The 11,779-nt window shown below is 38.9% G+C and overlaps 1 protein-coding gene and 1 pseudogene across 1 annotated transcript; both read right to left on the bottom strand.

Moving 5' to 3' along the window:
* Window positions 1-626: 626 nt before the first annotated feature.
* LOC103444839 (senescence-specific cysteine protease SAG39-like) lies at window positions 627-1,938 on the bottom strand. The gene is made up of 2 exons (XM_008383785.4): window positions 1,428-1,938; window positions 627-1,327 (listed from the first exon to the last, which is right to left on the bottom strand). Exons 1-2 carry the CDS (start codon window positions 1,864-1,866, stop codon window positions 735-737), a joined length of 1,032 nt encoding a protein of 343 aa, XP_008382007.1. The 5' UTR covers window positions 1,867-1,938; the 3' UTR covers window positions 627-734.
* Window positions 1,939-6,604: 4,666 nt separating this feature from the next.
* Window positions 6,605-11,119, bottom strand: LOC139187625 (senescence-specific cysteine protease SAG39-like; annotated as a pseudogene).
* Window positions 11,120-11,779: the final 660 nt, after the last annotated feature.

The following is an 11,779-nucleotide window of genomic DNA, read 5'->3' as shown; positions in this document are numbered from 1 at the left end:
TGTGTGTGTGTGTACATATAAAGGGAATAGTCGACAGTGCTCTAAGTCAAGCCATTGCGAATAACAAATTGAAGCGATGAAATCATAGCAAGGAATCCTAACTAGGTAGCTATTCTATCATGTACGTAAACAAAGATTTGATAACACAATTCAGTGATGTTACGGTCATTAAAAAATTACTCCATAATGGCATGATTGTTGTACAACGGAAAAGCGTGTAATGAAATAAAAATGATTGGATTAGAGCATCCACAATAGACTCTACAAAGTACAAATGTGGAGACCCAAAATTGTGACTTCACAAAAATTGGTGGATTTATCTTGTGGATTGGTATTCATCTTCAACACACTGCATTTTAAGTTCAAACTCTCTCCGTCCTTGTAATTTAGATGAATTTGAATGCCTAGTGTACGGTTGCCCAAAATCCGTCTAGAATATTGCGATTGCTGGGATTCTTTAAATGATAAGAATAAACCATCACGCTGATCGGACCGGAATGATTTAATTAGCTGTTAACAGTTTATTAATTAAAAAGATGCATGGAAAGCTGTTTACCATTTTGATAGGAAAGTCTACGCTTTTACGATATAAAGTTCAATAGAATGGCTAGTTCTTTCAGCCAATACACATAGATCTTACAAGTATTTTACACATTGGAGTTTCTTATATCTCATAGTACCAACAACGCATAAATATAGTAGGCATATTGATTTATTGTTGATGGTAAAATTAACTAAGCTGTGGGGTAAGAGGCAGCCATAGCAATGCCACAAAGTCCTTCTCCCGCAGCAACATCTCTCTGCATTCTTATGTATCCAGCTTCACCCCATTCCGTACCCCATGAGTTCTTCACTAGCCAATACTTAGTCCCATCCTCGCTCACGCCATAACCAACAGCGGTAACACCATGGTCAAGGCTCGTTCCACAGGTCCCGGTAAAGACACCACTAGAATAGAACTGGAAGTCAGAACCACTAGCATCAATGGCAACAGAAACAGGTTGGTGAGCTACTGCGGTAAGAAGGGCCTTTTCACTGTTTGCAGGGACATCTTCAAAGCCAGTTATCTTGGCTGCACGGCTGGCTTCCTTCTTGGCGTTACATGTACCATCAACGCCGTCGTAAGGGTAATTAGCTTCTGTGCTAATCCCGCGATTTTGTTGGATGAACTGGAAGGCATCATCCATCAAGCCGCCCTCACATCCTTGGTCTTCACCAGCGGTGTCACAATCAACGAGCTCTTGCTCAGACAAAGAGATCAATTTCCCAGTTGTAAGCTGTGTAATTCCTTCCGTGGCGGCCACTGCTGAAAAAGCCCAACAGCATCCTGTATTTTGATATTGGATCTAAAAGTAGTTAGAACAAGTATCAAACAAAACCATTTAATATGAACAAATAAAAAATAAGCTAGACGTTTATATAACTACCGCATTGGCCTTGGTCCTTGATGGGGGTTACAGCTCCTTTCTTTCTCCAATCCATTGTTGCTGGTAATGATGCAGTCAAATTTTCATATTTGAAAGAAGTCTTCGTGGAGCACTCGTGTCCCTTGAATCCATTTCTTGAGGCTTTGAACTCTTCATTTGTAAGGTCTGCAAATTGATTGACACTTAATCTGTAAGGTTTGTTGGCATCCTTATTAGAAGATTCTATAAACGCCACATTTTCCTTAAATATCTTGAAACGAGTCTCCTTCTCATTAACGTCGTTATATACGCGACCATAACGAGTCAACCATTGCTCGTATCTCCCATACATCGATGCATCTTGTAGAGTGCGAGAAGTGGCTCCGGATGACCAGGCCCCCAGCATGAGGATCAAGCTCAAGCACATATATTTCCACGGCTGCAGGTTAATGAACCCCATGTTAGCTAGCTAGCTAGTGTACTGGAATGAAGCAGCTAAGTTTTGATTAAGTAAATGATATGAGCAGGTAATACTGAAATGGTACGCTGCTTGGATTTATATACTAGTCGATCCAGGTACTACATAATGGCCTCTCGATGGATCTATCGCCGTGCCCCAAAAATTGATTTGCAATATACGTATACGTGCCCTAGAATGTATGTTGATATGGACCTGTAAGATTATATGTTAATCTTTAATATAATTTGGGTTTGACGCTAAACCTTTATCTTTTTGTGTGGTAATGTTGATATGGGTCTTAACTTTAAGATTGTATGTTGATATGGGTCCTTAACTAAACAACAAGGGATAATACTAATACAATTAATTATGTCTTATAATTCAGAAGGCGTTCATTACGGTTTTGTAATCTTCGAAGTTTCAAAATTTCTGATGTATGGAAAACCCTGGCATAGATTATTTTATTGCTCAATTGGTTCGTGCATTGGTTTGAGCATGAATGATAGTCTCACTCACTCTTCCATATTATAACATGCATGTGTTTGGCTAGAGTTTATACTTCTAAGGGTTCATTTGCTGACCAATTCGTTTCCATTTTTTATTTTCACTTCTTTTTCAAATTGAAAACTAAAAGCATATTTGACAACTACTTTAAATACTAAACACCAAAAAGCGAAATCTACCCTTTTTTAAGTTTTAAAAAATTCTGAATTTCAGTTTATTGTTTTTGTTTTTTTATTGGAATCTTAATGAAACACTCCTAGTACTATCCATTTATACCTTTATTTTATCATTTTGATTAAAACTAAAATTTTTAAGGACTTTTCATTAGTTTTTTTTTTTTCTCAGTTTCTATTTTATGTTTTATAAAAAATTAATAGTATTTACTGGACAAACTTTAAAAAACTAAACAGTTAAATGGTTATTAAACCGACAATTAATGTACATGACATGTATGCACCAAAAGCTCTTGGGGCATCAGGAACCACGTTCCTTGAAGAGAAAGAAATGTAATACAATTAGTTTACAAATACTTGCATAACAAGGAATCCTAACTAAGAGGGTATTCTCCCCAACGACAACCGGGAAGAGACAATTTTGGCCAGAATACGAACAAGTGATACTTGTACAGTCCTTTTGGTGAGAATTTTAGCTGGATAATCGTCAGATGGTATGTAATAAACTTGATGAGAACCCAAATGGATCCGCTCACAAACAAAATGATATTCAAACTTAATATGTGTAGTGTGGGCACATATGAAACATCAAATTGGCAGTCACGTAAGCGTTGCTTAGGTTATTAGAATACAATAATATTGACATAAACTTGGGAAAATCATGGAAGACAACGCAGGGTATAAGAACAAGCACCAGCGCGATATTACTCGAACAAATGAAAATGATACGATTAGAGCATCTACAGTGGACTCTACAAATGTGGAGACCAAAATTTGTAACTTCACAAAAACTAGTGGATTTCTCTTGTCGATTGGTCTTCATCATCATTCGAATTAGACTATCTCCCTCCCTTCCTGTAATTTAGATGAATTTGAATCGCCCTAGTGTGCGGTTGCTCAAAATCCGTCTAGAATATTGCAATCCCTAGGATTCTTTAAATGATAACAATTGTTGTGCTAGAATAGCACCAAACCAATTGGGAACCAACTCAAGCTAACCCACAGGAAATATATCAAATGAAATGCAAGAATGTAATATAAAAGACACCAAGATTTTAATGAGGTTCCTTAATAGTCAGTGTAATTGGAGTACGTCATGTCCTTGGAGCAATAGGAGCTCACCCAATAATCCACTATCAACCAAATGGGAGTTTACAAAGTGTTGGCAATCTCACAACCCAAAACCCCAATACACTCACTAACTCTCACTCACCAAAGAAACAAATAGATAAGAGAATATAGTGAATAATTTCCTCTCTATACAAAGCTCAAAGCTAATACGCAAATACAACTTTGATTGAGTGAGTACTAACAAAGAAAGAAAATCACCCTTCTTTCTTCTCTTCAAATGGAAGCTACAGCACCTTTTTGTCTTCTTTTCTGCTGCTAAAAAACAAAGGCAGCTGCTGCTACCAATTAAAACCCTAGCCACACCCGTGGCTTTTCAAAATGGGCTAAATAAAAGGCCCACTTAATGGGCTAGTGAGATTAACTTAAGGCCCAATGTAATTTGGCCATAAATCCAACAATCTCCACCTTGGCCAAATTCCGAAAGCGCCATGATGAACCAAACCAACATAATCAACAATCAACACAAAACCACTTTAGAAAGTAGCAAGAGAATAACTCAAGCCTAGCCAAAATGCTCCAAAGCTCCTATTGCTTAACTCCTTCTTTATATAGGTAAAATGTGAGCCAAGTTTAAGCAATGAACAAACTTGGCTACACCAACAACCTTTGTCAACATATCAACAGGGTTGTCTTTAGTTGGAATCTTCTGGAGAATGATATCCCGTTCACCAACAACTTCACGAACAAAGTGATAATGCACATCTATGTGCTTGGTCCTCACATGATGAACCTGATACTTAGCCAAATAAATGGCACTCTGACTATCACAATGCACTTCCACCTGTTTCTAATCAACCCCCAAATCTCTAATCAGTCCATGTATCCAAATGGCCTCCTTTATAGCTTCGGCAACAACCATATATTCAGCATCTGTAGCGGACAAGGCAACAGAAGACTGCAAAATGGACCTCCAACAAATTGGCCCTTTAGCCATAGTAAACACATAGCTTGTAGTAGACTTCTTTTTATCCAAATCATCTGCATAATCTGAAAGCATAACCAACTGCAAAGTGACCAATACCAGAGCCATCCCTCTCAAAGCATAAACCAACATCTCGAGTACCATGGAGATACCTTAATATCCAATTAGCTACATGCCAATGCTCTTTACCAGGATTATGCATATATCGACTCTCCATACCAACTGCATGAGCAATATCCGGTCTAGAGCATACCATTACGTACATCAAACTACCAACCAAATTTGCATATGGTATATTTTTCATTTGCAGCTTCTCCTTATCAGTTTTATACATTGTAGAGAATACAATTTAAAATGAGGAGACAAAGGAGTACTAACCAGTTTGGTTGAATCATGAACTCCAAACTTCCGAATCAACTTCTCAGGGTATTGTCTTTGATTCAAGCATACCAAACCCTTTTCTCTATCTCTAATGATCTCCATGCCAAGGATCTTCAACCTAGGACAATCTTTCTTCCAATGGCCTTTATTATGACAAAAAGCACATTCATCCCTTTCCAAACTTTCTCTACCTTTAGAAGTTCCTCTAGGTCGAGAAAGTGATTTTTTCTTACAAGAAAAAGATCTCCTCTGATGACCTACCTCTAACAACCAAAGCCTCAAAGGTACTATCATGATTTTTATCTCTATGCCTCATTTCATAATTCATTAAGCCAATTGACACATCTTCAAATTTCACAGTTTCTTTACCATGCATAATAGTGGTAACAAAATGCTCATAAGAGTCCGGCAAAGAATTCAACAATATTAAGGTTTTATCTTCATCCTTAATATCCTCATCTAAATTCATCAAATCAGCAACCAACTTATTAAAAGTATCAAGGTGTCTAATCATTTTTGTACCTTCTTTATATTGGAAACGGTAGAGCTTTTTCTTTAAGTGTAGCCAGTTCTCTGCACTCTTCGTCATGTACTTGTCTTCTAATTTTTGACACAACACATTTTCCAATGTCTCCCGCATCACAAAATACTTCTGAGTTTTTGCAAGGCACAACCGAATTGTAAAGCAAGCCCACAAATTTAATTTCTCCCATTCTGACTTCGACATAGCTTCCGACTTATCTCCCAAAGCGGCAAGCAGATCTTGTTGAGCCAACACATCCTTTACCTCACATTGCCACATCCCGAAGTTGTTTGTGCCATCAAATTTTTCCACTTCAAACTTCTCATTTTGCACCGTAGTTCTTGCAAACCCAGAGCTGCTTCCAAAATGATTCTCATCTTGCCCATCTGACATCTTTAGCAACTAGACAATACCCAAGAGCAACCAATGCTCTGATACCAATTGTTGTGCTAGCACCAAACCAATTGGAACCAACTCAAGCTAAACCATAGGAAATATATCAAATGAAATGCAAGAACATAATATAAAAGACACCAAGATTTTAACGAGGTTCCTCAATAGCCAGTGTAACTGGAGTACGTCCTCAGAGCAGTAGAAGCTCACCTAATGGGAGTTGCGCACCCTTGATTGAGTAAGTACTAACAAAGAAAGAAAATCATCTTTCTTTCCTCTCTTCAAATGGGAGTTGCGCACCCTTTTTTCTTCTTTTCTGTCGCTAAAAAACAAAGGCAACTGCTACTGCTGCCAATTAAAACCCTAGCCACACCCGTGGCTTTTCAAATGGGCTAAATAAAAAGCCCACTTAATGGGCTAATGAGATTAACTTAAGGCCCAATGTAATTTGGCCACAAATTCAATAAAGAATAAACTGCCACACTGATCTTACCCGAATGATTTAGTTAGCTATTAACAATTTATAAAAGGATGGAAAAATGGCCAGTTCTTGCAACCAAATAATTCGGGTAAGATCAATAAAATGGCTAGTTCTTGCAACCAAAATACGTAGATCTTACAAGTATTTTACATAGGAGTTTCTTAGATCTCATAGTGCCTACAACGCATATATATAGTAGGCATTGATTTAATTGTTTATGGTAAAATTAACTAAGCTGTGGGGTAAGAGGCAGCCATAGCAATGCCATAAAGTCCTTCCGCCGCAGCAACATCTCTCTGCATTCTTATGTACCCAGCTTCACCCCATTTTGCACCCCATGAGTTCTTCACTAGCCAATACTTAGTCTCATCCTCACTCACGCCAGAACCAACAGCGGTAACACCATGGTCAAGGCTCGTTCCACAGGTTCCCGTAAAGACACCACTTGAATAGAATTAGAAGTCGAAACCACTAGGATCAATGGCAACATAAACAAGTTGATGAGCTATTGCGGCAAGAAGGGCATTTTCACTGTTTGTAAGGACATCTGCAAAGCCAGTTATCTTTGCTACACAGATGGCTTCCTTCTTAGCGTTACATGTACCATCAACGCCATCGTAAGGGTAATTAGCTTCTGTGCTAATCCCGAGATTTTGTTGGAGGAAGTGGAAGGTATCGTCCATCAAGCCACCATCACATCATTGGTCTTCACCAGCAGTGTCACAATCAACGAGCTCTTGCTCAGACAAAGACATCAATTTCCCAGTTATAAGTTGTGTAATTCCTTTCGTGGCAGCCACTTCTAAAAAAGCCCAACAACATCCTGTATATTGATATTGGACTTAAAAGTTAGAATAAGTATGAAACAAAACCATTTAACATAAATAAATAAAAAATAAGCTAGATGTTTATATAACTACCGCATTGGCCTTGGTCCTTGACAGGGGTTACTAATCCTTTCTTTCTCCAATCCATTATTGTTGGTAATGATGTAGTCACATTTTCATATTTGAAAGAAGTCTTCGTGGAGCACTCGTGTCCCTTGAATCCATTTCTTGAGGCTTTGAACTCTTCATTTGTAAGGTCTGCAAATTGATTAACACTCAATTTGTAAGGTTTGTTTACATCCTTATTAGAAGATTCTATAAACGCCACATTTTCCTTGAATATATTGAAATGAGTCTCCTTCTCATTAATTAATGTCGTTATATACACGACCATAACGAGCCAACCATTACTCATGTCTCTCGTACATCGATGCATCTTGTAGGGTGTGAAAAGTGGCTCCAGATGACTAGGTCCCCAGCATGAGGATCAAGCTGAAACACATATATCTCCACGGCTACAGGTTAATGAACCCCATGTTAGGTAGCTAGCTAGTGTACTGGAATAAAGCATCTAAGTTTTGATTAACTAAATGATATGAGCAGGTATTACTGAAATGGTAAACTGCTAGAGAATTTATATACTAGTCCACCCAGGTCCTACATAATGGCTTTTATAGCTATCGCCGTGCTCGAAAATTTGGTCTGCAATATACGTACGTGCCCTAGAATGTATGTTGATATGGACCTATAAGATTAATATGTTAATCTTTAATATAGTTTAGGTTTGATGCTAAACCTTTATCTTTTTGTGTGGTAATGGGTCTTTAGTTAAACAACGAGGGATAATACTATTACACTTAATTATGTCTTATAATTCAAAAGGTATTGATTACGGTTTTGTAATCATTGTGTTCGGGCAAAGATTTCTCTGGAGAAGGATCCTATGACCTCAGCACAGTTTCCCAAAGGATTGGCACTTTGAATGTGTAGTCGAGCTCTTGCTTGTTGATGTGCTACAAAAAGATGGCAAAATTAGTTCTAAAAAGTGCCTTTGTAGGGCCTTAGGTGTAGGCCTTGAGGCTCGCAATCAAAATTAACTAAGTGCTAGGCGTGCCACTGCTATCTCAGTATAACAGATGTAGAACAAGAGTGTTTTTAGTTGATTACTTACGCCCCAAGTTACTCGGACTTCTTTTTATCAAGGGATTGTCGTGGATGGATTAAGTCCACTTTAACTTCTTTTTCTTACCTTGTAAACAAAGACTTTTAGTTCATAGTCTTGTATGTTCAAATGAAGGGAGTCCATGCCCCTTTAAGCCTTTTGCTTGGTTCTTGATTGATTTTAATGATAACATATCCATTAAACTAACCAGATCCAGATGCAAATGGAACTCTTACAATAGGAAAACTGATTGAAATAACTAGAATACATACTGGAGAATGCATTAAGTAATAAATCTACAAATTTAGAAAACAAACAAATAGCATCAGGCAAGATTTCACCTTGTCTGTCAAGGTTGAACCTCTTGCAATCACTTCTCTTTGAATTAACAAGGGTTTATATGCTAAAAAGGGATGGATGGTGAACAATTTTACACAAGGGAATCGATACTACGCCACTAAGGGAGATAGCAGAGCTTTAAACTGGACAAGAGATAGCTTGTCGCTAAAAATGACTGAATCTGGGTTAATTTCAGCTTTTGGATACAAATCTGGCTTGAGAGCAGAGTTTGTATGTTTGTTAGATTGGTTGAGTATCCTTGTCTCTGGGGCCTCTTCTGCCTTTTATAAGCCAATTAGCCTGACTGTTGTGACTTTGCTCTTGCCCAAAAGCATCTAAAGGGTAATGAGTCATCAGCTTTTTACTTGGAATGCCACTAGAAAGTGTTCTTTGAATGGTAGTAGGTTAGTCTTCATCACTTTTTATTTCAATGGTAAGCACATGGCTTGTATCTTGACTGAGAAAGCTTCACTTTGCCTTTGGGCTTAGTGTTGGGCTTCGGGCAAGTCCCTTTTAGTTGGCATCAAAAGACGCTAAGGCCTCGTTTGGCACGCCGTATAAGACCACCGGATAGTATTAATAGTACGAAACAAATGTTTGGTGAACTTCGTATTAAATAAGCACCGGATTATTTAATCCGGGCCCACTCATTTTATACTCCTCCCACCCGCTTATTTATCCCAACCAAAACCTCCGTATAATTTAGTCGGGTCATCTCTCTCGCTCACTTCGTCCCCCTCTCTCTCGCAGCACTCTCCTGGCTCACTTCGTCCCCCTCCTTCGTCCCCCCATTGCTCCGCCGCTCCTTCCTTCCCCAATAACACCGACCCCCGAACCTCCACATCTCCTCCGCCGCTCCCAGCAACCCAACTCTTTCTTTCTGCAGAATTCTCAGAACTCGAGCTGCAAAACGCTAACTTTTCGAATTGGGTTTCTCTAGGAATTGTAGAGAATTATAGGACTGGAGATGTTTTATGAGTTTTTAGCTTAATTGTTCCCTGATTTTGTTGATGGATTTGGGCGATTTGGGGGTGGGACGGAGAGATTTGGGACAACTTTGTGGCTGCTGGGTTCTTCTTGCATTTGACAACTTTGTTTTTTTCTATTCTTTTTCTTTTCCAGTAATCATCAAACTGGGTTTTGGGGGGGGGGGGGTGCAGAGAGATCTACGACTGAGAGAGAGGGAGGGAGTTTGGGGGGTGCAGAGAGATTTGCGGAAAAAAAAAGATGATTTCAATTTTTTTTAATTTTATTTTAAATTTGATTTCTCTTATCCGGTATAATACCAAACACAGTATAAATAATACGATCATTAATCCGATACTGCACCAAACGCCCGATTAATTTAGTCAGTACTATCCGATGACTATTTATCCTATCCGACAGAAATAGTCAGTACAGTCCGAGCTACCAAACGAGGCCTAATAATGATTAAATAGCCATCGCATTCATTTACTCGGGACTTGCACCATTTAAAGCAGTCATTGGTTAACTAAAACCCTTGCACTAACCCACGAATTTGATCGTTAATTAACCACTTACTATATAATCCTCACTTAAACTCCTCAACAAAGTATCTCAAAACTTTCATAAACTTCTCTTGTTCTTCATTTCTTGCCCCTTAATTCTGATTTTCTTCCCATCTTCTCCTCAAAATCATCCAATGACACCCAAAGTTGCTCAAACTCAATCTCTCTGCGACACTGGTGAGGGAATCACTATCATGCACCGCTTGCTCAACGGCCTTCATCGCCCTTGGGCAGGCCTGCATACTGAACTCTTTTTCGATGAGGGAGAAGTACATTCCTTGGGGCCTGCATGGATTTCTCAGGTCCCTTTAGCTGTAGAAAACAATATGCCCAAGGAAAATTGGTATACTCTCAACCCATTTCGATCTAAGTCGGGCATTTCGTCTTCTAAATGGTCAAATCATTGTCGTGGCTTCCCACTCATGAAGGATGAGGCATGGACATAATGGGTCAATGAGCTCGAGCCCACCTTCAAGCAGAAGTGGATGAACAATGGAATTTATAAGATGATAATGCTCTCTAAGACCACGTTCATTGCCAAGCCCAAGCTACTGACAACTGCACTCCTCTTCTGGAACTCAGGCACCAACACTTTTGACTTTAAGATGGGCCGCATGTCTCTTACCATCCTTGACATAGTGCAAGTCTTCGAGCTAAGGCCCTTAGGCAGGGTCGTAGATGTTACCCATGATTGGGCATTGGTTTCTACAGTATCCTCAGAAAAATGCACTACGTCCAACTTTTGTTTCAAGACTTCTATGGCATTGAGAAGTAGCTGAGCAGCCTTAATCATACCAGTAGATTCCACTTCTGTTTCAAAACTTCTATAGCTTCTGCTTTCTTGATCACTTCATCATCATAGGTGTATGCTTCGAGATCAACTACCATGACCTTGTTGGTTTTAGGATCAATGCCAAAGACTTTGGTAGGACTTGTGGAAGAAGGCTCTGCTATAGAGGCAAAGATTACAGAGGTGTCTTCTGAAATTGAGAATGAAAATACCCTCCCAAGTCAGACTCCATTTCCCAAAGCCTCTAACTTGAGCTCCTAAAGGCATAATTGCTTTCCATACTAACTCTCCTTCCTTGAAGATCTTTAATTTTACCTTCTTGTTGTATGTTTGAGTAACAACCCTCTTCCTTTCTTGAATTTTATCTAGAGTTTTAATTTGGGCTACATCTAGATCTTCAACTCCTTGACACATAGCCTGAATGTATTCTTCACTGTGTAACCCAAATTGGTTTTGAATCCTAACATAACTCACATTAATCTTCATATGGAGTACAGCATCATGCCCGAAGGTTAAGGCATAAGGAGTAGTTTCATTTTCTGCCCTCTTGAAGTTATGTAAGCCCACAAAGTCTCTCCTAATTTCTTATGCCACTTCTCTGGAGTATCTGTCACCATTCTTTTAATAATGTTCACCAAGATGTTGTTGCTGGCTTCTGCTTGACCATTTAATTGGGGGTAGTAAGGACTAGACTTAACCATCTTTATCTTGAACTTACTTGCAAACTCCTCTACTTCATTTGAAATAAAAGATGGTCC

The sequence above is a fragment of the Malus domestica genome, chromosome 09, assembly GCF_042453785.1.
Source record: "Malus domestica chromosome 09, GDT2T_hap1".
NCBI classification, from domain to species: domain Eukaryota; kingdom Viridiplantae; phylum Streptophyta; class Magnoliopsida; order Rosales; family Rosaceae; genus Malus; species Malus domestica.
This window is presented reverse-complemented; position numbering and strand designations above follow the sequence as displayed.